The 25,824-nt window shown below is 55.3% G+C and overlaps 2 protein-coding genes and 2 long non-coding RNA genes across 6 annotated transcripts; 3 read left to right on the top strand and 1 right to left on the bottom strand.

Annotated features, from left to right (window-relative positions):
• Positions 1 to 160: 160 nt before the first annotated feature.
• GPATCH4 (G-patch domain containing 4) lies at positions 161 to 6,271 on the bottom strand. Of its 2 annotated transcripts, none has more exons than XM_060644647.3 (8): positions 6,157 to 6,271; positions 4,321 to 4,459; positions 3,789 to 3,862; positions 3,593 to 3,685; positions 3,424 to 3,510; positions 1,983 to 2,074; positions 1,680 to 1,730; positions 161 to 1,266 (listed from the first exon to the last, which is right to left on the bottom strand). In XM_060644647.3, the coding sequence occupies exons 2-8, from the start codon at positions 4,397 to 4,399 to the stop codon at positions 537 to 539; spliced, it is 1,206 nt and encodes a 401-aa protein (XP_060500630.3). In that variant the 5' UTR covers positions 4,400 to 4,459; positions 6,157 to 6,271; the 3' UTR covers positions 161 to 536. The 2 variants fall into 2 exon arrangements, with proteins under 2 accessions (XP_060500630.3, XP_060500629.3); XM_060644646.3 differs by lacking the exon at positions 6,157 to 6,271 and adding an exon at positions 5,256 to 5,999.
• Positions 6,272 to 6,285: 14 nt separating this feature from the next.
• On the top strand, positions 6,286 to 13,578 carry LOC132686746 (uncharacterized). 2 transcript variants are annotated; one of them, XR_014136457.1, is made up of 3 exons: positions 6,286 to 7,017; positions 10,556 to 11,263; positions 13,064 to 13,578. It is a non-coding gene; the product is annotated as an uncharacterized LOC132686746 (long non-coding RNA). The 2 variants fall into 2 exon arrangements; XR_009613853.3 differs by having other exon boundaries at positions 6,287 to 6,699.
• Positions 13,579 to 18,436: 4,858 nt separating this feature from the next.
• LOC144614819 (uncharacterized) lies at positions 18,437 to 19,615 on the top strand. The gene is made up of 3 exons (XR_013553026.2): positions 18,437 to 19,069; positions 19,204 to 19,289; positions 19,588 to 19,615. It is a non-coding gene; the product is annotated as an uncharacterized LOC144614819 (long non-coding RNA).
• Positions 19,616 to 25,590, top strand: HAPLN2 (hyaluronan and proteoglycan link protein 2). The gene is made up of 6 exons (XM_060644638.3): positions 19,616 to 19,667; positions 21,447 to 21,558; positions 21,773 to 22,126; positions 22,257 to 22,373; positions 22,501 to 22,683; positions 22,881 to 25,590. Exons 2-6 carry the CDS (start codon positions 21,471 to 21,473, stop codon positions 23,159 to 23,161), a joined length of 1,023 nt encoding a protein of 340 aa, XP_060500621.1. The 5' UTR covers positions 19,616 to 19,667; positions 21,447 to 21,470; the 3' UTR covers positions 23,162 to 25,590.
• Positions 25,591 to 25,824: the final 234 nt, after the last annotated feature.

Here is a 25,824-nt window from a genome sequence, read left to right as displayed (position 1 = left end):
GGAGAACAGAGCAGGCAAGGGAGGTGGCCGTGGCATTTGAGGGCAATGAAAATGGACTTTCAGATGCTGAAAAAAAACCCAAGTGAGGTTCTCTGAGCTTTCTCCGTCCACTGACAGGGTAGCAAGACGGAGGTGAACAGAAGAAATCCCTTCAGAGGCATCCCAGGAAACGAATTTGTATTTAGGATGTTAGCAGGCGGGGCATGGAGAGGCCAGTCAGGACTTCCACCCGGCCTGGAGCCCAAGCTAACCACTTTTTCTAGTGCTGACACTGGCAGGCTATGGGCTGGAATCAATTCTGTCTATACCTGCATCTGCCTTCAGCAAGGGTGCCCCTCCAGAGGGCCTCTGCCTTCCTGTCCCCACAGTCCCCAGCGCTGTGCCCACACTGTCCTGTGAGCAGCTGGCGCTCTGGCACTCGACTTCCTCCTTGGGAGGGACTCCTCACGGGGAGGGCGCAGGAGCGCTTGTCCACTGGGGGTCTCAGACTTCAAGTCCTGAAAAGGAATCTGTAGAGCCCCGCCTTGACCTGCCCTTCAGTCTTTCTTCTGTTTCTCCTTCCTTGTTCTCCCATCGGGGCTGACTCCAGCTCTGCCCCCCTCCCCCTCCCCCACATCCTCCTCCTCCTGGGGCCGCTGCCTTTTCTTCTTCCTTCTCCTGCTTTTCCCGTCACCGTGCCTTCTGCTCGCTGCCTCCTGGGCCCCACTGTCTTCGGCAGCTCGGGCCGTGGCTTCTGCGCCCAAGTCTTGCTGCCGCCGCCTCTGCTCGCGTCTGCTGCCCGGCTCCGCGTGTGCCCCGCTCTCCGCCTGCTCCGGCCCAATGCCTCCTGTTCCACCCGACACCCCCACCTTCTCTGCTCGGTGCCGCCGCTTCTTCCTTTTCCCGAAGGGCTCATCCGTTTGCTCCCCGTTCTTCCACTCTCCCAGCTCACTCGTTCCTGTGGCCTCCCCGTCCCCGCCTCCGACAGCTGTGCCCCCTGTCTCATCCGCAACCGCCTTTTCTCGCCGTTGCCTTTTCTTCTTCTGGCTTCTCCTGGTGCTCTGGCCTGGGTCCTCTGGGCACTCCTCTTCTGCATCCCCATCAGTTGCCGTAGCCTCTTCCTCCCCTTCCTGCTTTCTTTTCTTTTTCTTCTTTTTGCGGGGCTTGCTCTCAGACTGTAGTTGAGAGGTCCCGGGGTCCTGGCCTTTGAGATGAGCCAGGAAGGCCTGTTCTTGGGCCTCCAACCGAGCAAGCTTAGCCTTCAACGTGATCCCAAGACGAGCAGCCCTGGAACACATGGAGGCCCGGGTCGGAGTGAGGTATGGGGGAGCAGGCCTAGTCCCGAGATTGTGTGCAGAACTGGCAGGGGAGGAGCTGCCTCTGTCTCTTTCCAACGTTTATTGTTTTGAGAGAAGGCGCACGTGAGCAGGGGAAGGACAGAGAGAGAAGGAGGTTCCACACTGTTGGCACAGAGCCCGACGTGAGACTCGATCTCATGAACCGTGAGATCGTGACCTGAGCCACGATGAAGAGCTGGACACTTAAGTGACTGAGCCCCCCAGGTGCTGCGGAGCTGCCTGCGGGCAGCTGGAACCCTTCCCCCTGGGGTGGGAAGAGTACAGGGTGGCGCAGACCATCCTCTAGGGTGGGCTTGCGACAGGGAGGAAGGCAGGGAGCCCGGGGAGCCGAACGCTACTCACTTGTGTGCTGTTCGCCCCTCACAGGCTTGGAGCAGCATCTCATCGGTCAGACTGTGGGGTGGGGGGATCAAGAATTACACACAGAGCTCGTGGAAAGGCCTGCCCTCTCCTGCCCTCTAAGGCATTCCTTCAACACTGACTTCCTGTTCGGGACCTGGCACTTTCCAGGTGCCGGCGATGCAAAGATCAGTACAACGCGGTTCCACCCGAAGCAGCCCAGTCAGGCACGAGACTTGGTGCCTTCTCTGGAGGTTCAAAGGTCTCTCCTCCCGCACCCCCCCCACCACTGAAATGAGGTCTCACATCTTTGGAGGCTTGGACCCCTGGCTGTCATCATCACTGTGGCTCTCCACGTCTTTGTCTGGCTGTTCACCACCTGACGTCAGCGTGGCCGTCTAGAAGGAGTGATCATGGGGGTGGACAGAGCCCGCTCAACACCACTGCCAATCCCTCTCCCCTCCTGGAACCCCCCAGGAATTGGTAGCCATAGGCACAAACCTGCCAGTCCCTGATACGGCTCCCTGAGACCCCCAGGGAGGTGTGCCGAGCTGCATACTTCCAACTCGGGCAGGGGGTGGGCTGCAGCTGTGGGGGGTGGGGGGCAGTGGGCACAAGGGAGGAGGGAGTGCTCCGGACCAGCAGGTCCTCATGGTGCTGACTGTAAAGAGGGTGCTTCTCACCCCTCCCCCACACCTACACACAGGGCTTTATTTAACCGGACTGAAAACCTACCGCGGGCCAAGGGTTGGGGTACACAGTGGAACAGGATCGAGCGATCCAGCCCACGTGAAATCTACGTGTGGGGCGAAGGGAGAATGGCAGAACACAGGCCATCGTGGTGAAAGCGCTGCCTGTGCCAGAGGAGGGGTACCCAAGCTGACTTCAGGGTTTAGGGAAGCTTCAGGACCTTGGTGAGCTCCGGAAGACAAACAAAAGTTGGCAGGCAGAGGGGGAAAGGCAGCGGGAGGAGCGCGTGCAAAGCCCTGAAGGTGAAAGAAGATGGAACATTCCTGAGAACTGATTCTATCCGGCTAACAGTGCAGAGGTCTCAACAAGGGTGAGTACAGGACCAGGCTGCAGGGGCACATGAGCCAGTGTGACACATCAGGACTGTCTTCCTAGGTCAGGGACGAGCCAGAGCCCCAGTGAACTCTTACAGAGAGCACTCTGGATGCTCTGTGGCACTGAACTAACAGGGTGAGGAGTCTGCGTGTAAGGCTGAGACAAAATCCAGCAGAAAGGACAATGGCCACAGTGATGAGGACCAGGGGAAAGGGCTGCTACATGACACAGAGCCCACAGCACATAACAGATGCTCCCTTCTATCAGTATGCTGGAAAGCAGGAGTCTGCAGACCTGGGTTCTAGTCCTGTCTACAAGCCACTTTCCCCACTCTGGGCCACAACTGCACAATACAGAGGATGGGTCAGATCCTCTCTCAGGTCCCCTCTGGATTTGGAGTCTTTCGCACTGGACATCCCCTCTCACCCTGCTCTGGCGGCATCTCTGTCCCCCCACCCTCTATCGCCGCCCCTCAGCAGATGGTAGGATCCACGGGACCTGCAGACCTCAGTCCTGGCCGAGGGCCAGGCAGTCTAGACAAGCAATGGCAAGGTTGGTCACAGAATGCGACGTTAGGGTGGTCCCCAGAACAGGTAAGGCATGCAAAGCAACTGTTCAGGCCCCGGGGGAGGCCAGGGAGGGGGGAAAAAGGATGGACCCTCTCACACCCAGCCCCTGGTACCTTTACAAACTTCTGATACAACAAGTTGGGCTTGGGACGATTACGACGGGTAGTCTCCTTAGAAAGATGCCTTATCCGGACTCCATCCTGGGGGAAGGTGTCAGTCAATGGGTGGCACAGGCGTGTCCCAGGCCCCCACGGTCCAATGGCCATCTGTCAGCACTCCTACCTGCCCAGTCTCCACAACCAAGCCGGCTGCAGTCTTGTTGAAGAGCTCATTCCACCAGTGGTCCGTGAACTCCTTGGCAGGGTCATGTCCCACCTGCCAGAGGAAGAAGTGTGAACCCTGAGGACCTGTCCCCGCCCTGTCCCCAGAGTCCCCCTCTCCCATCCACACTGCCCTCCCTCAGCCTGCCCAGTCTTACCCCATGAGTGTCCTGCTTCAGCGTCACCCTGAGGGCCTGGGTGATGCCATTCTCCTTCCGGCCCAGACCTTTGCCTGCAGGACGGGGAGCGACCCGTTTATTCTGCCGCCTGCCCTGAGCCCCCACTGGGAGGGCCACTCTGCCCTCCCACACGGAGCGCTGGGTACACTCCGTCCCGGGCGGATGCCCTCCAGTCCCACTGTTCCTGGCATTTCTGCACACAGTGTCCCTGCCTTTGTCTGAGCTCAAGCTGCCTTTTCCTTCATGCTTCCTCCAGGACAGAGGTTGTGCCCCTTCCCCCCTCTCCCAGTCCTCCCAACCACTTCTTTCTCACGGACCCACTGTAAAATTTCTTCCACTCTTCCATTTTCTGGAAAAGCTGGGAATTTTCACCTGTAAATTTCCCTTTAAACTAGCTTTTCCTCCTCCAGCTGCACGGATTACAAATGGGTAGCCCAGGACGCCGCCGCTCCCCTGGGCAGAAAGTGGCCAGAAAGTTGGGAGGATGTGGAAGGGGCGCCACGGGGATGACCTTGGGTCCATCCATGCTTCAGCAGCTGCTCCTCGGCAAACTTCATCCCACGGCTCTTAATCTCTGGCGTGACACTCATGGTGACGGGAGGGTCACTAAGCTCAGGCCCTCAGCAGAGTAGACGACATCATTCTCATCCCTTCAAGAGAAAAGGGGAAAGTGCCCAAATCACCCATCAAATCCATCCCGGCTGCTCTCATAAAAATTCTTTTCCGAACCTGGGGCAGAGACAGAGAAAGGAGGCCCAGTCTTTGGGGAGCTAGCTCCCTGTCTGACCACAGAGAGGTCAGCAAGTCGAAAAGTCAAATCCTAGTGTCAATAATAATACCGAAATGTACCGAGAGCTCGCCACATGATGAGTTCACTCAATCTTCCCAGCCTGGGAAGAGTACTCTGCATTCAGAAAGGTATTACTCTCCCTACTTTAGAAATGAGGAGATTAAGGCCTAAGGAGGTTAGACAACTTGCTCCAGGTTACAGAGCTGATGTGTAGACGGCCACCAGACATCTTGTCTGCAGACTCCCTGCTCTTCACCACTGCCCGACAACATCTCCCGCCGTTTATTACCATGTAAAAACAAAGCTGACAGGCTTTTAACCTGAGCTATAAGAATACTCAACAAAGGGACGCCTGGATGGCTCAGTTGCTTGAGCGTCCGGCTTCAGCTTGGGTCATGATCTCACAGTTCACGGGCTCGAGGCCCGCTCTGTGCCGACAGCTCGGAACCTGGAGCCTGCTTCAGATTCTAGATCTCCCACTCTCTCTGCCCCTCCCCCGCTCGCTCTCTGTCTCTCAAAAAATAAAATAAACATTAAAAAAAAAACAACAACAAAAAAACAATGATGACCAGTCTGGTTAGGTATGAAAACAAACCCAGAATGACTTCCATTTCTGTTCACGTTCTTACCCTGAAGGACGATTAAAGGACGATTACCTGAAAACCTGATACTCCGAGAATCCCAACAAAAAAGCGCTGAATGAAGAAATGGCTCTCTGTTGCTTCTTGAATTTTTAAGAATGGTAAAAAAACACTGGGGCCTTTAAGGCTACCTCAAAACTCTGCCTCCTCCCAGAAGTTATCGCTGATGTATCAGCCCCCAAATTTCAATAATAAAAACATCTAACACTAACACATTTACGCGATGCCAGCATGCTGCTAATTGCTTTACACAGATTATTTTATTTCCTCCTCCCAACAATCCTACTAGCAAGTGTTGCCATCATTTGCAAACGAAGAAATGGCACTGAGGAGTTTAGCTACCCGCCCAAATCAGAGAGCTGGCAAGTCGGGGATCCGGGATCTCAGACATCCCAGAACTGGTGTTAATACCCCCTCGGTCTCTTACGGCTCTCTGTGCTTCCCGACGAAAGGTTTACCGCAGCCTCTCCCTCGTGGCAGAAACCATTCGCCCTGGAAATCGGAGTCGGACTTTGTTCTCCAACCCCAGTGCACTTAACGCAGCGCCCGGAGTGAGAATGCGTCCAGCCGGTATGACACAGGTGGGGGCTGCTTTAGCCCGCTGCCCGTGGATAACCGTGGACAGAAGCAACCAGATCCCAGGCTGCGCGCCGCAGGCTCTGAGAAGTCTGCGAGCGCGCCTTCACGAACTATCTCCTCTCCTGTCAACCTGAGTTTTTTGGGAAAGTGGCCTAGGCCAGTCTCCTGACAGCAGTTCCAAAGGGCCGCTACCCTCTCCCTAGCCTCCTTCCTCGTGAGGTTTAAATCCCAGCCCTCCCGCCGCGGTCCCGCCGGGCAAAGCTACTCTCCTGCTCTAGCCTTTGCTCCCGAGCCCGGGCTCCGAATGCCACCGTCGCGGAGGGCGGTAGCCCCTTACCGTCACCGCGGGGCCCTCTTCGCAGGAACACGTGCCTCCTCCGACCAGGGCGCCGCCATCTTCCCGGAAGTGCCGGGGACTCGGCCCCTCTAGGCTGCCGAAACCATAGAGACCATCACGGGCCGCGGAAGCCCGGGTCCTTGGGGCCTGGTGGGTGTTGCGGAGGCGCCCTGGCGGGTATGGTTGCCATGGAAACTCGCGCGCCCGTTTCCGGAGGTTCGGGGGTGTTCTACTCGCCGCCAGCCTACAGCCCCGGAGCGGCCGAGGGACTTGTCCTAACTGGCCCCGGGAACGCCGAGAACAGCTTTGGCTGCGACGCTGAGCTAGTCCCGCCACAGACGTGGGGAAGGAGTCTCCGGGGAGCGCGCAGGGGTCGGGAGGGGGCCCGTCGGGAGTGGTTTCGGCGGGACCAGTGCACAGCTTGCGGGAACAGGCGTTTGGAGGTTTGAGTAGGCTCATCAAACGCTGTGCCGGGACCTGCCTCTTTGGTACTGGTGATGCCCTGACTCGGGAGCCTCTGGCCTGGCCGGGGTCGTTGACGCCGTGAGTGGGGCTGGAGGAGGTGGGGGTGGGGCCCGGAGCGAGACGCCGGGCCCCGGGGTCCCGGAATGCGCGCCAAGCTGGGGACTTTGCACTTGCAAGGTGGCTCCACTGAGCAAACTGTGCAGTTCGCTGCACTTGGCTAACAAGTTAGCAGGAGACGTTGCACATGCCCCCAGCCACACCCACTGTGCCCGGGCCCCGCCAAGCCCCCCGCAGAACTAAAACCTGAAAAAATCCGCCCATCGGCCTCCCTATATCAGTATTTACGGGAAGTTAAGGGTGCACCTGCTCCAGAAACTGGAAGAGAAAAAACCGGCGGTAAGGTTTGTCAAAATTGCTCACTTTGTCACACTCCTCTTCATCACATTTTCTCCGTAAAATTAACTTTACTTTTAAAATATGCTAAATGTGGTGCGGAGGTGGGGGGGGGGGCGCCTGGGTGGCTCAGTCAGTTAAACGTTGGACTCTTGGTTTCAGCTCAGATCATGATGTCACGGTTAGTGAGTTCGAGCCCCACGTTGGGCTCTGCACTGACAGGGCAGAGCCTGCTTGGGATTCTCTGTCTCCCCCTCTCTCTCTCAAAAATAAATACACATTTTTTTTTTTTTTTTAAACATGCTACATGGAGGGGCGCCTGGGTGGCTCAGTCAGTTACGCCTCTGACTTCGGCTCAGGTCATGATCTCAGGGTTGGTGGGTTGGAGCCCCGCATCCGGCTCTGTGCTGACAGCTCGGAGCCTGGAGCCTGCTTCCGAGTCTGTGTCTCCTTCTCTCTGCCCCTTCCCCGTTAGCGCTCTGTCTCCTCCTCTCTCAAAAATAAACATTTTTAAAAATGCTACATGGGAACACTAGTTTAAACAATGGCGCTCGGTTAGTGGAATTCTAGATGCTTGCCTAGTGAAATTCTTCGTGATTGCTACGAAGATGCTCCTCAGACACTGGATTCAGTTTTGGAATCTTCTGTGAATGGGAGTCACTTCTGAGTCCTTTTCTCTGCCACTAACTGTGGGACCTCGAACAAGTCACTTCTGCTCAAGAGCACCCTTTCCCTGTCTGGAAAATTAGAATGTTGGACTAGTTAAATCACCTTTACAGACTTGGTTCTTTTGTGGTCTCTCGGGGACCACTGAGGGAATCCCCAGACCGGGCTTCAGTTTCCACCACCTCCCTCTCCATTTCTTCTCTCTCCTCTCCCTATCCAATGTCTTACATCATATTGTGGTGATAAAAGAGGTTTGAAAACTCCGGAATGAGGGAACCGCAGGGGCCCTTCCCAGCCCACAATACTCTGTGGGTCACTCTAAAAACCGAGTGGCCCTAATTCCCTGACCCAGGGCCCTTATTCTGGTCTAAGGCCTTGAGCTCTGTGTTCTGCCTGACTCATTTATTCAATAAACATTTATTAAGGGTCTTCTTTTTTTTTTTTAATACTTTTAAACATATTTTTTAGTTTATTTATTTTGAGAGAGAGAAAGCATGGGAGGGGCAGAGAGAGAGAGAGAGAGAGAGAGAGAGAGAATCCCAAGCAGGCTCCATGCTGTCAGCACAGAACACGATGCAGGGCTCAAACTCACTAACTGTGAGATCATGACCTGAGCCAAAAGCAAGTCGGACCCTCAACTGATGAGCTACCCAGGTGCCCCCATTAAGGGCTTTCTAGAGACCAAGGGCTGGAGGTATAAAAGTGTCCAGCCCTGTCTTGTTGGCCCTCACAGTCTTGCTGAGATACAACAAGTTGCCAAGCATTTATATCACAGGAACAAGAGCTCTGGTGAGGTTAGGACACAGTACTGGGGTGGGGGTGGGGAGTAAGATGGCTGTACCTGCCCGTGTTCGGGGGCCCCCGGGCGAAGCTTTCTGAAGGAGCCTCCCTTGAAGGTGCAGGCCTGGCCCTGGGGACGGTGTGGGATTGCAAGGGAAGTGGGCCTCAAGGAGTTCCAAGTGACGTGGAGTCTCACGCCTCCTCACAAGAGTAGAAACAAAGGCTGTTAGAACAAGAATACGCGAGTACTTTGAAGGAGGTAATCTGGCTTGCAGACATAGCACGGTACATAGAAATACTTATTACAGTAATATCTAAAAATGGAAAAATTGTAAAGAACCTAAATAGCCCACAACAGAATGGCTAAATAAGTTAGTGTGACCACACGGTGGGCTAACATGCAGCCTTAAAATATGATGTTGAAGAAGGATTCTTAATAACTTGGGGGAAATGTCTATGATGTAATTGAAGTGAAAAGAGCAGATACAAGATGGCGCCCATAGTAAGGGCTCATCCTTGTTAAACATCCATAGGTAAGGGCTCATTCTTGTTGTTGTTGTTTTTAACATAATCTATTGTCAAATTGGTTTCCATACAACACCCAGTGCTCATCCCAACAGGTGCCCTCTTCAATGCCCATCACCCACTTTCCCCTCTCCCCCACTCCCCGTCAACCCTCAGTTTGGTCTTAGTATCCAAGAGTCTCTTATGGTTTGCCTCCCTCCCTCTCTGTAACTTTTTTCCCCCTTCCCCTCCCCCATGGTCTTCTGTTAGGTTTTCACTCATATGTGGATCTTGAGGAACTTAACAGAAGGGCTCATTCTTGTTAGGCATCCATAGGTAAGGGCTCATCCTTGTTAAACATCCATAAGTAACGGCGTCAGAAGGAATAAGACAGTTAAGCATTAAAGTAATATAGCAAAGGAAGTACAAGACTTGTACCTGAAAACAAAATGTTACTGAAAGAAAATAAGGAAGATCTAAATAAATGGAAAGATGCCCATGTTCATGAATGGGAAGACTTAATGTCACAATCCTCTCCAAATTCAACACAATGAATCTGCAGATTCAACACAGTCTCTATCAAAATCCCAGTCAGCTTTTTGGCATGAATTGACAAGCTGATCCAAACATTCATATGGAAATCCAAGGAGCCCAGAATAGCCAAAACATTCTCGAGAAGGAACAAAGTTGAAGGACTAATGCTTTTCTATTTCAAAATTTACTACAAAGCTACAGCAATCAAGAGTGTTGTTCTGGTATAGGATAGATGTACAGGTCAATGGAATAGAATCCAGAGTCCGGGAATAAACCCATAAATTTATGGACAATTTTTTGGCAACAAGAATGCCAGGATTCAACGGGGAGAGAATAGTCTTTTCAACAATGGTGATGAAACAATGGATAGCCAGATGCAAAAAAAAAAAAAAAGAGAAAAAAAAGAATTTGGACCCTTCCCTCATATCATGCAAAAACTAACTCCAAATGGATCAGAGAACTCAATGTAGGAGCTAAATCTCTAAGGCTCTTTTTTTTTTCATTAAAAATGTTTTATTTATTTATTTATTTTGAGAGAGACAGAGAGGGCACAAGCCTGGGAAAGGCAGAGAAGGGGAGTACAGAGGATCCAAAGCAGGCTCTGTGCTGACAGCACAGAGCCCAACGCCGGGCTTGAACTCACAAACAGTGAGATCGTGACCTAAGCCAAAGTCAGACGCTTAGCCAACTGAGCCACCCAGGCACCCCTCTCTAAATCTCTTAAAATTAAAACTTTTGTGGTCCAAAGGACATTATCGGGAAATTCAAGAGACAATCCACAGAATGGGAGAAAATATTTGCAAATCATGTATCGGTTGAGGTTCTAATGTCCAGAATATATAAAGAACTCCTACAACTCAACAATAAAAAGACAACAGAATTTTACAGTGGACAGAAGATCTGAATGCACATTTCTCCAAAGAAGATCTACGCGTGGCAAATAAGCTCATGAAAAGATGCCCAACTTTATTAGTCATCAGGGAAATGCAAATGAAAATCATAAGGGATACCATTTCACACCTACTCAGATAACTAATTTTTTTTTTTTTTTTTTAAGGATAACAACATGGAGAGGATGTGGAAAAATTGGAGCCCTCGTGTAATTGCTGGTGGGAATGTAAAACGGGGCAGCTGCCTTGGAAAACAGTTTGAAAGTTCCTGAGAAAGTTAAACATAGAATTACCATAGGACACGACCGTCCCACGTCCTGGGTGTGCGCCCAAAGAGAACTGAAAGCCTATGTCTGTATGGAAACTCGTGTGTGAATGTTAATAGAAGCATCATTTATAATATTCAAGAAGTGAAAACAGCCCAAACATCTATCAACTGCTGGATGGATAAATGAAACATGATAGACCCACGCAGTGCAATATTACTTGACCATCAAAAGGAGTGAAGGGCCGGTGCTCCCCACAATGTGGAGAAACCTTGGCAACGTGCCAGGCGAAAGAAACCGGAGACAAAGGCCCCATCCTGTGTGGTTCCGTCTACACACAATGTCCAGAACAGGCAAATCTGTAGACACAAGTCAGTTTGGGAGAGGGCAATGAAGAGTGACTGATCTGGGCACAGGGCTTCTTTTTAGATTGATGAATTGTTCTGGAATTACATAGTGGCGGCAGCTAAACTCGTGAATATCCTAAAAACAACTGAATTGCATTTTACAGCATGTGAATTATACCTTTAAAAAATGCACAGGCACACTAGAACAAAGGAAGAACACGAACATGTTATAAGCAGCCGTTCCTAGGTGAAGGGATTATGGGTAAGAGTTTCCTCCTCTTTGTACCTTTTCCCCGAATTTCAAATTTTCTGGAGTTAGCATATATTATTTTATCAGAACATAACTTAAAAAATTTTGTTTAGGGGCGCCTGGGTGGCGCAGTCGGTTAAGCGTCCGACTTCAGCCAGGTCACGATCTCACGGTCCGTGAGTTCGAGCCCCGCGTCGGGCTCTGGGCTGATGGCTTGGAGCCTGGAGCCTGTTTCCGATTCTGTGTCTCCCTCTCTCTCTGTCCCTCCCCCGTTCATGCTCTGTCTCTCTCTGTCCCAAAAATAAAAAAATAAACGTTGAAAAAAAAAAATTTGTTTAATGTTTATTCATTTTTTGATAGAGACAGAGTGTGAGTGCGGGAGGGGCAGAGAGAGAGGGAGACACAGAATCCAAAGCAGGTTCCAGGCTCTGAACTGACAGCACAGAGCCCAACGCGGGGCTCAAACTCACAGACTATGAGATCATGACCTGAGCTGAAGTCGGACGCCTAACTGACTGAGCCACCCAGGCGCCCCTTGGAAAATAACTTTAAAGCAGCAAATGGGTACAGCCCAGAGTCAGTGCTGAGGGATTTGGCACAGAGAAGAGAAACATAGAGGAAGTGAGCGTGACCCTGGGATTACCGACTCGAATTCCTTTCTGTGTTTCTGGACTCGAGTGAAATCCTCAAGGTATTGGGTTAATTTTCTGTACTGCGTTTAAAGCCCCCCCCCCCCCCAACAAAGCCCGAGGGCTCATGAACGCCTGAGTCACTTCTCTTCCCCAGCTCTTGTCGCCCCCCCCTTTTTTTCCCCTGCAGATAAAACCTGAAACTGGGGTGTCTGGGTGGCTCAGCAGGCTAAGCGACCAACTCTTGGTTTCGGCTCAGGTCATGATCTCAGGGTTCGTGTGCAGAACCTGCTTGGGATTCTCTCCTCCTCCTCTTTCTGCCCCTCCCTGCTTGCGTTCTTGCTCTCTCTCAAAAATGAGTAAGTAAATAAATAAATGAAACAAAACCTGAGAGCGAGCTTAGACAAAACAGCTTGCGGTCGCAAGTACAATGCGGGGCTTTGAAAAGCCTGTATCACAAGAACTGGCATGTTTACAGAACAGCCTCCGTTTACTTTCGTTTCCGGGTGGAAAAGAAGGCGCCCAGGTCTCAGTTTTCCTTAGACCGAGATGACTTCCTAATCCCTCGCCTAGGCAGTCCCTCGTTTTTCTACCTCATTGACCCAGTTCGCGATAATAAACACATTACAACCCTCTTCGTACAGTGCTTTGTTATTGAAAACTAATGGTTTTTATAATGGTGGTTTACAGTTTAAAATGCCATTTTCCCAAACATTATCATATTTGATCCCCACCGTGACCCCGCGTTGGATGTAGTTGTCCCTATTTGCAGGCAAGTCAGCGGAAGACCAGAGGGCACACAAAACGGGGATGAAGAGAGAGGACTGCGGTCTCAGGGGGAGACAGGTGTGTCCCAGAAACACCACTGCCACCTGCGCTTGGTACCATCCTCCTGTCCCTTCGGGGTCAAGGCCTGAACTCCAATCGCTGTCTCCCCAAGTGCTTCTGTGGACCTATTCCTGGCCTCATGTCCCCCCTGAAGGGGCCTGAACCCCGAACGCAGAAATGCTGGCCTTGGGGTGGGGTGAGCCCGGAGGGCGGGAGGGGGCAGGCGCCAAGGGGGCCTCTGTCCTCCGCAGCTCTGGGCCACCTCTAGAGTCACCCTGGAGAAACACAGTGTTCAGGGGAGCAGATGCATCCACATTTGGGTTGCTTGTTTTCTATTTGTTTTATTTATTTTTAGGTGCAAAAGGTGATTTTATTAAAGCACAGGGAGGATCCTGGGCAGGGAGAGCTGCCCTTTTTTCTATTTTTAAAGTGCAGTCCTTCCAGAGACCTCAGTGGAAAAGCAGTGGGACCGGCCCTGCAACGGATGGCGTGGGAGACCCCGCAAGCCCCCACCCCCAACTCCCCACCTCGGAACCAGACTTTGAGAAATCGGGACTCCGCCCCCTGCGCCCCGGGCTCGCGAGACAGCGAGGGTCGTCCCAAGGGCGAGCGGACACCTGCGCGCGCCCCCTGCTGGCCCTCGGGCGCCCTGCACGCTAGCACCGCAGCCCAGACTCCCGACTCAACCCACGTGATCCCGGTCCTGGAAGTTGGGAAGGACAAACAAGAAAATGTTCAATTTACTCTATGTGGTGGGATTGAGGGAGATTTTCATTTTTAATGTTTTGATGTTAAGTTGTATACAATTAAGTGTATCATCGCGTGATCGTGTTTTTAAAAAGCAATAAAAGTTGCCTTCCAGTGGAAAAATTGATTAGTCTGGGATTCATTTTGGCTTCACTGTTACATTTAATTCTCTAAGATTCCTGGAATTGATTTCGTTTATGGAGAGGGTTGTGGCTCATATACATCTATATTTTTTCCCTCACGATGTCTAACTAGTTGTCCCAACCTGTGGCACCGTGAATGTCCACCAGGGGGCGTCAGGGTAAATATGCTGCAGTCACCCACTGGGACACCATTCAGACCCAGAACCAGAGGAAGCTTTATGTCCCATGCTGATGGGACACATGCCATACACTATTAGGCGAAAAGAGCAAGGCAGGGAACAGCTCCTAGGATATGATCTCAAGTAGATTTAAAAAGAACATGCAGGGCACCTGGGTGGCTCAGCAGGTTAAGCATCGGACTTCTGCTCAGGTCATGATCTCACGGTTGGTGGGTTCGAGCTCCCCGTCGGGCTCTGTGCTGAGGGCTCAGAGCCTGGAGACAGCCTGCTTCCGCTTCTGATTCTGTCTCCCTCTCTCTGCCCCTCCCCCACTCACACTCCGTCTCTCTCAAAAAGAAAAAAAGAAAAAGAAAATAAGAACATGCAGGGGCACCGGGTGGCTCAGTCGCTTGAGGGTCCAACTCTTGGTTTTGGCTCAGGTCTTGATCTCACTGTTTGTGAGTTCAAGCCCTGCATTGGGCTCTATGCTGGCAGCATGGAGCCTGCTTGGGATTCTCTCTCTCCCTCTCTGCCCCTTCCCTGCTCTCTCTCTCTCTCTCTCTCTCTCTCAAATAAACTTAAAAATAACTTTAAAAACAAACATTGATTTAACTCATTAATGAGGGAACAAGGCAAAAAAGGAATCTCAAAGTAAGATTACTAATTTACATATGAGACCGGTCGACTTTCTAAGGCAACCAAACTGAAACACTTTTATGGTTAACTTCTGTATTGGGCAACAACAGCCGATTACTTTATCTGCTTCTGCGGGTTAACCACCAATAGGACGGAACTATAAATGTCTGGTTGTGGACTATTTATCAAGTAGACTAACAACAAAGGTACATTCTCCAGGCGAGTCCGGTGGCTGTCAAGCAAGCTTTTGACGATGCTCCAGAGTGATACCAAAAAACCACCCGGAACAAGCACTTGTCCGTTTACCTTTTCCAAGTTTGGAGGAATTATTCTGTCACAGAAGGGAGGAACTCCTCTAGCTTTGGACATAAGCTACCTGGGTTACCTAGTGGCTAGATGACCTTGAACAAGTTACTAACCTTCTCTGGACACTGGTTTTTGTGTCCACGAGACGGGAATGATGCTGTGACAGTATCTCTCCCGTGGGAAAGGATGGGAGCTCTGGGATGGGGCTCACTCTGCAAATTATCCAAATTCTGGCCTGAGAATGGTAGATGGGTACGTCCTTCTGGGTTTCAGTTTGATCCACGGGAGCCTGGGAGTGGGGGTCTGCACACGGTGCGGTGGGACCTAGCCTCGACCAGCTGGGCGGAGAGCACAAGCAGGGGTGTGGGAGAGCCCCAGGCCCCGCCCCATGAGAACGGCTCATGAATTGGGAGTCGGGGTCTCAAGGTACTTGCAGGAGGTAGTTGAACAGAAATACAGTTTCAATGGTCCACTCGTGGGGCGCCTGGGTGGCTCAGTCGGCTGAGCGTTTGACTCTTGATGTCGGCTCGGGTCATGATCTCACGGTTCGTGGGATCGAGCCCTGTGTCGGGCTCTGTGATGACAGCGTGGAGCCTGCTTGGGATTCTCCCTCTCTCTGCCCCTCCCCCTCTCAAAAATAAACAAATAAACATAATAAATAAATAAATGCCCCCCTTGAACACAATGGCGAACAGACTATTAACAAACAGAATGACAGGTGACATGACTATTAAAAAATAAAATATAATTGTAGGGGGCACCTGGGTGGCTCAGCCAGTTAAGCGTCCGACTTCGGCTCAGGTCACGGCCTCATGGTTTGTGAGTTCAAGCTCCGTGTCGGGCTCTGCTGACAGCTCGGAGCCTGGAGCCTGGAGCCTGCTTTGGAGTCTGTGTCTCCCTCCCTCTCTGCTCCTCCCCAACTTGTGCTCTGTCTCTCTATGTCTCTCAAAAAATAAAAACTAAATGTAAAAATTAAAAGTAAAATATAATTGTCAAATCTTTGCCACCATGAAAATAGCTTCTAGATGTTTGTCTCTTACTGTTCTCTGTGCTTCCTGCCATTTGACCTTACCCTCACCTCCACCAAACATCACCCCCAGACTGGGAACTTCCATCCGTTAGCGTTCTCTGCACACCGAGGCCCTTCAGAAAATTGTCATTTTATTTTTAACGTTTGTTTATTCGTTTTGAGAGAAAGACACAGAGAGAGAGAGAGCTGGGGAGGAGCAGAGAGAGAGGAAGGGAGAGAATCCCAAGCAGGTTCCACGCTGTGAGCTTGAAGCCCGACACGGGGCTCGATCCCATAAACCACGAGATCGTGACCTGAGCCGAAATCGAGTCAGACGCTGAACCGACTGAGCCCCCCCGGGCGCCCCCAGAAAATAGTTTAAATGGATCGCAGTCCCGTTGTTCAGGTGAGGACACAGGCCCAGTGAAGAGGCTGCGCCCCGGGGACACACAGCCTGCAGCAGAATCACGACCGGTACCCAAGGCCGGCTCAGAGGCAGGCTCAACCATGCCCCGTGGCTGTAACGTTCGGACCCTGGAGCTCTGTCCTGTACACACAGGGCAGGTGTCCGTCTAGCTGGTGGGTACATCCGTGGCCAGGAGCGGAATCCAGGTGAGGGGCCGAATTGAGCAGAATGCTGAGTTGAGCACTGCTGCCTTTCGTCCCTCAGGGAAAGGCCAGGGACAGCCATGCCTTCTAAGGCTCTGTCCGCTCTCCTCTGACAGCCCTCTGGTGCCGTGAGAAGGTTCCCGCACAGGAGGAGCTCCCCCGCCCCCCAGCAGGCCCTCAGAATAGACAGGGTTGATGGACCGGAACACTGGCCAGGTTGGGTGAGCAGCAGGTGACACCCCCATTCCATTCCCTTGAGACTTTGCCGAGCCAGGCAGGAGCTGGCCACGCGGCCAGCCAAGTCCTCCCCCTGGACACGGTCAGTCCCAGTTTCGAGGTCCCGGTCCTACTGAAGTGGGCACCGGGACGCCCACTTCTCAGGAGCCCCAAGCTTTAAAAGGGCTCAAGAGACTGAGCTCCGTCCAGGACGTCCAGGTGGGGCCGGGCCACCGAGATGAGGAACAGTCTCCTGCCCAGGCTCCGTGGGGCCTCTGAGGCACGGAGGTGACGTCCTCATGCTCCGCAGACAGACGGAAGTATAGAGAGTGGGAGGCAGCGGTCCTGAGTGGAAAAAGCGCCTTTTCCTGAAGACTGACGCGTCCCCAGCCTCCCCCCTACCTCCTCCCACGGGGATGCAGGGATCCAGCCCCCCAGGAGGCTCCGCCTGGGCCAGAGAGAAGCGTGGCCTGGGGCTCGCAGGGTGGAGGAGGGAGGCGGCTGTGTGTGAACCTCGCTGGAAGGAGAGGGGGTCCTGCCAGTCACCCACAGCCTCTCCCTGCAACCGCCTAAAGGCCTGCCTTGCCAACTGTCCTCATCCCTCATGCCACAGTCCAACGGGACCTGCTCGTGCGCAGCAGGGATCAAGAAGCTGGTCGGCCGGCTGCCTGACGCCAGGTCTGGGCGCTCGAGGAAGAGAAGTCAGGGCTTGTGCGGGCTCGTTCCCGTCACCTTGCTGAGTCTGCAGCAGCGGGTGGCAAAGACCTCCACCCAGAAGAGCGAGCCCAGCAGCCAACCCTCCGCTGAGTGTCTGGCAGACTGAGGACCGGGGGTGAGAGGACCTCGGGCAAAGGGAGTGCAGTCTGGCTCACCGCACATTTCTTCCTGGGCCGTCCCTTCCCCAGCTCCGTCCTCAAAGGGCTCTTTCCACCTCCATCAACTGTTTCCAGGCCTTCCTCCCTGCCAAATTCAGCCTCTCGTGGGTCCACACACCTGAGACTTCCAAACCACGGTTCAGAAGCGATCTGGGGAGGCGGGAGGGCAGGCCGGGGGGCCCGGGCGGTGGCAGAGCCGCCGTGTCCCCCTCCGAGCCGCTGCAGGGGGCTGTTTGTCTGAGTTGGGTGTTGGCCAGCCAGATGCGCGGGATGGGATCCGGGTGTCCTCGGCCCGAGACAGGGGCCGTTTGTCCTTTTCCTCTGGGAGGAGGAGGGAAGGGCTCGGGACGGGGATGGTGATGCAGGACGGTGGAGACTGTCCTCCAAAGCCCTGAAGGGAGCAGGTGGCGTGGGCTCCCTGTTAGGAGACGCGGCCCCAGCGGAAAAGCCCGCAGCCCGCGGACTCGGAGAATCCGACTGAGGCTCCGAAGAGGGATTGGCGGGAACAGCAGCAAGTCCCAGGCTCCACAGCTGCCTTCCGTGCGGGCTTGGGCAAGGCCCTCTCTCACCAGGTCCTCTTGGTCGGTGGCTGAAGAAGCTGGGCGTCCTGAGGTCCCCTCCGGTTCCAAAAAGCGCACGATCTCAATAACCCAAAGCTACTGATGTGGGGTTGCCGGACAGACAGAAAGTAAGGCTAAGAGGGACCGGAAGCTGGAACCTTCCTAAATGGCTATTTTCGGAGAGAGTCCTCCCTCTGCCCTGACAGCAAACAAAAAAGAAACAGGCTTATCCTGGGCGTTGAAACGTTCTATGTGCTGATCCGGGGGTTAGTTCCGTGGCGTGTATACTGGTAAGTGCAGTGAGCTGTCCACTGGAGGTCTCTGCGGCTTGTCGGAGGCAGATTGTACCTCGACAGAAAGGTCCGGACTGGGCGCGTGAACTCCAGCCGCTTAGACTCTAGGGGGCGCTGTGGAGAAGCGTATGTCCTCCCAGGGAGGTCGAGGACCTCCCTTCTCCGGAGCACTGGCAATAGGAGGAGGCGGGACAAATAAACCGACCCCTCTTTTGGAGAGCTTTCCGAAGTCCTTCTCGGAAACTCCCGTTGCCCTCCCGGGCGCAGAAAGCCCTCCTGCCTTCGCTCCCCGTGCTATTCCCACCACGCGTTCTGCCCTCCACGGGGCCCCGCCACCCCTGGCCTCACACCACATCTCTCCCGAGGCTTGAAGCCTGGCGTGGAGGGGACCCCCCCCCCTTTCAACCTTCTCACCAACCGCTCTCCCCGCCCCCACTCCCCTCTCCCTGGGGATGTCCAGTCCTGTTCTGAGCCTGCCCCTACCCCGGCCCTTTTTCCGGTGCTGTGTGCCAGCCGGTCCCGCATCCCACATCCCCAGCTGTTGACATTTCGTTGCCCTTGCCCACAGGATAAAGAAAGGGCCCCTGTTATTCAACAATAGGGGGAAAGACAGAGACAATGGGAACTTGTGCTTCCGATGGGGTGGGGACGGAGCGGGAAAGAACAGACAGACGGACAGACAGGGGGCTGGACAGAAGGGGTCAGGTTTCTTGAAGCAGCTGGAGGTCCTGGAAGTCTGGGTCCCACCCCGAGAGCCTCCTCCCACAGGCAATGCGCACCCAGGCTCCGGAGGACAGAGGTGAGGACTGGTTGGGGGAGGGGAGGGTGCTGCTTGGAGGAGGCCCTCGGGGAAAACCCGAGACAGCGGGGGGGGGGGGGGGGGGGGGGCTTGGCCACAGGTCCTCGAGCTCACCTGTAGCTCCTCCGCACACCCAGCGGCCAGCATCATACCCATCAGGCAGTCTGCTCCTTCTCTGGCCCTCGAGCATCAGGAAGAAACGAGGCGCCACCCCCTCCACGTTCTTCCAGGTAACCCTTCCCGGGTGCCTCCTTTACTGCATCCCTTTGGGGGTCCCCACCCCTGGCCCCAAGCGCCGCAGCTTCCCCAGGCCCAGGACAGTGAGCAGTGCGCATACAGTGCCGGGTCACGGGCTGGACACAGGTCACTTAGCCTGGCCTAGTGGAGTGGCGAGGGGGAACAAAGCTCTCGGCACCTTGGCTGCTTCTGCGAGCTCAGGGCAGCAGCCTTTCCTCAAAGGTGCAAGAGGAGGGACCCCGCTGATCAGGCGCCCAAGTCCCAGGGCCCTGAAGTGCTTGGATCTCGCAGGGGCCCAGGCAGCGCCTTCACCGGAACCCGCCGCCAGTCCCTGTCGCTCCCGTCCCTGAGAAGAGAGCGGCTTCTAACAGGTAGGCAACTGGGGCTGTCGGCTCTCTGGTTCTCTGTAAGGGCTACGAAGAGGGTATGTGTGCGCCTGCTTTCAAGGACAGAAGTGCAGACCGGTGGGCTTGAGCCTGACCTCAAATCCGCGTTCAAATCCCAGCAAACCCTCCTCTTACCAGCTGTGCGACCTCCCTCAAGTCTCCTAGAATTTGTGCCCTTTGTCTGAGCATGCGTAAAAGGGGATTCGTACGTACGAGGGGAGGGCCGGGCGCGCTCTCACGCAGGTGCGTCGGCGTGGCTTCCCACCCGCCCTCGGCCCACGCGGCCCTCCCGCCCTGGGCGCGTCCCCGGCCCACGCACTTGCCCTCCAACCACCGCGAGGCCCTGCGTGCCCCGCCCCCCGTTTCTCCCGCGGCCCAGGCCTTCGTTTGCGGGAGGAGGAGGGGCTCGTCTCCACCTCTTCCGACTCCAGCTCTGTCTCCTCCTTCTCCCTCCCGGCCGGCTCTCCTTCCCAGAATCCTTCGTGTGGGCTCATTCACAAACACACACACTTATTTAGCACCCACTGTGTGCCAGAAGCGATGCTGGATGCTGCGGATAATAGCTAACACATACATGGCGCTTACTGCATACCAGACACGATTTTGGGCACCGTGCACGTTACTTCAGTGAGGTCGATGGGAATTACTACCCGCATTTTACTGATGAGGACTTTGAGGCCGAGAGAAGTTAAAGAACTCGTTCAGAGTCACGCAGTTAGCACTTAGAGGAATCAGGTTTAGAAAATGAGTCAAGCTAGGCTAAGGGGTCCTTAGTCCAACTTCTAAAAAATGGTCAAGGTGATAAAGAACAGATAGAATAAGGCAGGGGGAAAACTGGGGCGCCTGGCTGGCTCAGTTGGCCGAGCATTAACGCTTGGTCTCAGGGTCGTGAGTGCTAGCCCCATGTTGGGGGTAGAGCCTACTTACTAAAGTCAAATAAATTTTTTTTAAAAAAGTAGGGGAAAATCAACTATTGAAATAGACAATTGTGTTTGGAATTAGTTTTTATAATTTTGTAATTGCCAGAAACCTCACTGATACGGCCTACACGCGCATATGTATTAAAATTCACACTGTTAATTCAGTGGCTAATCAAAGTCCTTCCAAGAACAAGTGTCCAGGCCAGTGTGGTAGGCCACAGTGCACTGCCGCGGGCCGGGGAAGAGGAAGGTTTTCCCAGAGGCGGTTTGGCCCGCAGTGACGCCTGGGAGAACCAGGTGAGAGTGAATCTGGACGCTTTTGGAGCCAGAAGTGCAACGTGTCTGGAAGACTGTGCAGAGGGCACAGCGGGTGGGAGGCGACATTGAAGGCACGGTGAGAGGCTGGATCCCAGAGGGCCCTGGAAGCCCTGGCTAGGAGACCAAACTCTATCCTTAGGGCAAAGGGAGCGACTGCTTTAAGCAGGAGAGTGACAAGGTTTCGTTGGTCACTCTGGCTCCGCTGGCGGGTAGCGTTGGGAGAGGAGAGAGACGGCGGCCGGCGGCAATCCGGCCAGGCAATCCGGGTTTCGGGACCCAGATGGGATGGCCCCTGGGATGGGAGGGGGAGGGGAGGCGGCGCCAAGTCTGGCCCTGCGGTCTGAGAGGGGCGGCGCAGCAGGCCTGGGGGAAGGGAGTGTGTTACTGCCCCTTCCCCCATCACCTTTTGCCCCCAACAGCCCCCTTCTCTGCCCTCACGCCTTCCAGCTGGACAGTCCCCTCAGGGATCCCTGATAGATGGGAGCTCATCTCCAACCCCACTGCCTCCCCGCTTTGTGCCCCGCAGACGGCGCTGGGCTGACTCTCCATCATGCCAGGCCTGCTTAGTCTCCCAACATTCTGCCACTTCCTTCTCCCCTGGGCCCTCGCCATCTTCCACAAAGCGCTGGGGGACCTAGGTAAGACCTCAGCCCCGCCCAGACTCTGGGGAAGGTGGGGGAGCGGCTCCAGGGGTGGGTAAAGTGGATAGGGCAGCCGTCGGAGGTGTTCAGGGAGTGAGAGCCTTTGCTGAGTGCGCAGTGGAGGGGGGGGGGGGGTCTGGGGAGCAGCGTCTGGACGGGCACCTGCAGTGGGGGTCAGGGGGTTCCTGCCACTGTGGCCCCCTCTGCTCAGCACCCCACCCCGGCCCCCACTACCTCCTCCCCCCCATCCACGAGGTCATTCACTCTCGTCGTGGGGCCACGGCCACGCTGCCTTGCGTCCTGGGCGCCCCGCCTCCCAGCTACAAGGTCCGCTGGAGCAAAGTGGAACCGGGGGAGCTCCGGGAAACGCTGATCCTCATCACCAACGGCCTGCACGCCCGGGGCTACGGGCCCCTGGGGGGGCGCGCCAGGATGCGGAGGGGGCATCGGCTGGACGCCTCCCTCGTCATCGCGGACGTGCGTCTGGAGGACGAGGGCAGGTACCGCTGTGAACTCATCAACGGCATCGAGGACGAGAGCGTGGCGCTGACCCTGCGCCTGGAGGGTGAGGCCCTTGGGTTCCCGCCCCCCTCTTCTCCTGTGGGGCTTTGGCCGCCCCAGCTCGGCTCTCCCGGGGTCCCCCAGCCCTCTCCCCCGTCTGCCGGCCCTCCTCAGGCTGTCGGCGTCCCCCCCAGGTGTGGTGTTCCCGTACCAGCCCAGCCGGGGCCGGTACCAGTTCAATTACTACGAGGCGAAACAGGCGTGCGAGGAGCAGGACGGGCGTCTGGCCACCTACGCCCAGCTGTACCAGGGTGAGCGCCCGACCTGGGCACCGCCCGGGCCTGTCGGGGCTGTCACCCGGCTCCGCGGGGGGCGAGCTCGGGTCAGGTTCCTGCCGGGACCCCTCTGACCCCCGCCCCGTCTCCCCCTGCCCGCCAGCGTGGACCGAGGGCCTGGACTGGTGCAACGCGGGCTGGCTGCTCGAGGGCTCCGTGCGCTACCCCGTGCTCACCGCGCGCGCCCCGTGCGGTGGCCCGGGGCGGCCCGGGATCCGCAGCTACGGGCCCCGCGACCGGAAGCGCGACCGCTACGACGCCTTCTGCTTCACTTCGGTGACTGCAGGTGAGCGCGCGGGCGGCGGGGGGAGGGGGGGGAGTGACGGGGGGCGGGACCTGGACCCGCGTGGTCCCTGCGTCACTGCGCGGGCCAGGCTCCCGCCCCCGCCTCCCGCGCGCCTGCCTCGGCACCCCCACCGCTGCCCGGCCTCGGTCCCGGGGAGGCTTCGGCCGCGGCGGGGGGTGACGCGCCCCGCTCCCCAGGCCACGTGTTCTTCGTGCCCGGGCGGCTGACGCTGTCTGAAGCGCACGCGGCGTGCCGGCGGCGCGGGGCCACGGTGGCCAAGGTCGGGCACCTCTACGCCGCCTGGAAGTTCTCGGGACTGGACCAGTGCGACGGCGGCTGGCTGGCGGACGGCAGCGTGCGCTTCCCCATCACTTCGCCGCGGCCGCGCTGCGGGGGCCTCCCCGACCCCGGCGTGCGCAGCTTCGGCTTCCCGCGGGCGCAGCAGGCGGCCTTCGGGACGTACTGCTACTCGGAGTAGGGCCGCCGCGGCCCCCGTCCCGCAGCCTGCCACGGTCGGGGTCCCGGGGTCCCAGGGTCCCGCCCGGGTGGGGGAGGGGAGGTGGCGGCGCCCTGCGAGAGGGGGGACACCCCCCCCCCCCGGACGCTCGCACCCGGACCGGCGGCCGTTCGCGCGCTCCCGCGGCCGCTGCTGGGGGAGGGCGAGCGCCCGGGGCATTAACCCACTTCTGTACACAGCAGTTAAGTAACTTGAGGACTTTGTGTGTCGAGGCGGGGCGGGGGTGGGGGTGGGCACGGGGTGGCCTTGGGCCCATCCGGCCGACCACGCTCCCGGGGAGACGGTCAGAGGTGGGGCCCCTGCCGCTGGGAGCGAGCCTGCCGGACGGCGGGGGTCGCGAGGAGGGGGCCCCAGAGGTCGAGGGGGACTGCGAGCACCGCGGGCGGCAGAACCCGGGGACGACGCGGGAGAACGCGGGGTGCTGTTGCGCCGGGCGCCACGCGGGGGCGCCACGCACCCACCGGAGACTGTGGTTCAGCTCGGCCCGAGCGCTCCAAACCCTCAGGCCTGCCCGCTGGGCACCACGGAACGAGCAAAGATGAGCCTACGCATATTTCACAATGTGTTTGTATCCTGCCAGTCTCCTACCCTGTGTAGGAAACTCGTAGCGTTGTTCCGCCGACGGGAAGCTGACCCGTGCTCGGGGAGGAGGCGGCCAACACCAGCACCAGCTAAGGCCACCAGCCACCTGCCGGGCTGAGCCTTGAGGGGACTGTGTGTCCGGCAGCCGCGAGGCGAAGCGGGGAGCTGGACCGGGAGCATTCTTAACATCCGGCTGCGGGAAACAGACCGGGAACTCAAGACACAAGCTCAATTCTCATTAATTCGTTTTTCTTTAATATGTATACTATTTTAATTAATTGACTAATTCGTTTGTTTATTCATTTTACTGTTCAAGCAATCTAACTGCACCGCAACAAGCTTGGGCTAGTGACTAACCACTGGAGCAAAGGGTATGAACTTTCTCATGGTGCTTGATATATATGTTGTAAAACTGCTTTCCGTGAGGGTTCTTGGCTGTAATTGTTAAAGGGAAGTCATCTCATGGGGTTTTATATAAAGGACAACGAATGATCAAATGAACGGCATCTTCGATGACTCTCAGACAGCAAGTGGAATGTTTGTGGCAGTTCCTAAGCTTTGCTTTTCTGATCTTGGTCACGGGGCAGGAAGATCTGCCTCCAGGGCCTGCCGGGATCGGTAATTGAGACGATGGGTGGCACGTCCTGGGGGCACATAGAGGTGCTCAGTAAATGGTACCTGTGATGATGGACGGTTGTTATTACAAGAATACTAACAGTAACAGAACAACCGCAGCAATTATTCAGGTTCTTACCAGGTAGCCTGTAGGACTGGTTGCTGTATGGTGCTGTGTTCACCAGGAGGAGCTCGGTTATGCTGCAGTAACAAACGACCTCCGAGTATCAGGGACTTAAGACAAGATCATTTCTCCCTTAGGCTACCTGTGCATGGTGGTCAAACAAGGGGGCTCTTCTCATTTTCTTATTCAGGGACCCAGGCTGCTAGAGCCGCCGCTATCTCAAATGCCGCCAGTCCCCACACCAGGAGGAGAAGATAAAAAGAGCTCTGGAGGGTCTTGTCTCTGCAATTAGCCACCGCCGCCCAGAGAGACACCTGTCCCTTTCTGTTCACAGCTGTTTGTCTAGAACTAGTTACAGACCTCGCTCAACCACAAGGGGGCAGGAGAGAGCAACCCTACTCGGGCCTAGAAGTAACATTGCAACTAATTAATTGTTCAGCACCTGGCAGCAGCCTCACCACAGGCACCCGGGAGGGCAGCCTAGATTCTGGAACATGCTAGCAGTCATCCACTCCTCCAGGGCCCTTCTGGCTTTTCTAAGTTCTGGCCTGTCATGGAGTCAGAAAGCCAAGACGCTGGGCCCAGCACCGCTTTGTTCTTTCCCGCGCGGAAAACGCATGCACATGACCGCTCATTTCTACAACTACTCTCCGTGCTGCTGTTACTTTTTTTTTGAGAACTTCAAACAGACACACAAAATAGAACATTGGAACCCTTCATCATCTGGCTTGACCATCCCCAAATTCTTTCCTGTTCCATGAATTCCCTCACTTGTGTTCATGTCTGCTGGAGTATTTCAAAGCAAATCACCTGTACGTGTTCACTATGTATTTCTAACGTATGATGACTTTGAAAAAGAACCATACTTAGGACACTGGGGTGGCTCGGTTAGTTAAGCGTCCGACTTCGGCTCAGGTCAGGATCTCACAGTTCATAAGTTCGAGCCCGCGTCAGGCTCTGTGCTGACAGCTTGGAGCCTGGAAACTGCTTCGGATTCTGTGTCTCCCTCTCTCTCTGCCCCTCCCCCACTCATGCTCTGTCTCTCTCTCTCTCTCAAAAATAAATAAACATTAAACAAAATAAAAATAACCATAATGCCATTATCACACTCCACCCCCCCAATTGATGTTCTCTAATACAGATTTCATGATTGATTTCCCCTGAACGTCTAAAAAATATCATTTTATTGTTGACTTGCCCAAACCAGGATCCAAGTAAGGTCTATACATTGCATGTGATTACTTTTTCTTGGTTAGTTTTTAAAAAAATATCTTTCAGATGGTGATATTTCTTCCTCCTTCAT

The sequence above is a fragment of the Panthera onca genome, chromosome F1, assembly GCF_046562875.1.
Source record: "Panthera onca isolate mPanOnc1 chromosome F1, mPanOnc1 haplotype 2, whole genome shotgun sequence".
Lineage (NCBI taxonomy): Eukaryota > Metazoa > Chordata > Mammalia > Carnivora > Felidae > Panthera > Panthera onca.
Note: the sequence above shows the minus strand (reverse complement) of the source record. Positions and strands in the feature narration are given on the sequence as shown.

Coding starts and splice junctions, on each gene's coding strand:
- GPATCH4 (XM_060644647.3), bottom strand. CDS start 4,399: ATGAGTGTCACGCCAGAGATTAAGAGCCGTGGGATGAAGTTTGCCGAG. Junction 3,686..3,788: donor TGAAGCAGGACACTCATGGG/GTAAGACTGGGC, acceptor TTCCTCTGGCAG/GTGGGACATGACCCTGCCAA. Junction 2,075..3,423: donor TGTATCAGAAGTTTGTAAAG/GTACCAGGGGCT, acceptor CACTCCTTCTAG/ACGGCCACGCTGACGTCAGG.
- HAPLN2 (XM_060644638.3), top strand. CDS start 21,471: ATGCCAGGCCTGCTTAGTCTCCCAACATTCTGCCACTTCCTTCTCCCC. Junction 22,127..22,256: donor GCTGACCCTGCGCCTGGAGG/GTGAGGCCCTTG, acceptor CGTCCCCCCCAG/GTGTGGTGTTCCCGTACCAG. Junction 22,374..22,500: donor CTACGCCCAGCTGTACCAGG/GTGAGCGCCCGA, acceptor CCTGCCCGCCAG/CGTGGACCGAGGGCCTGGAC.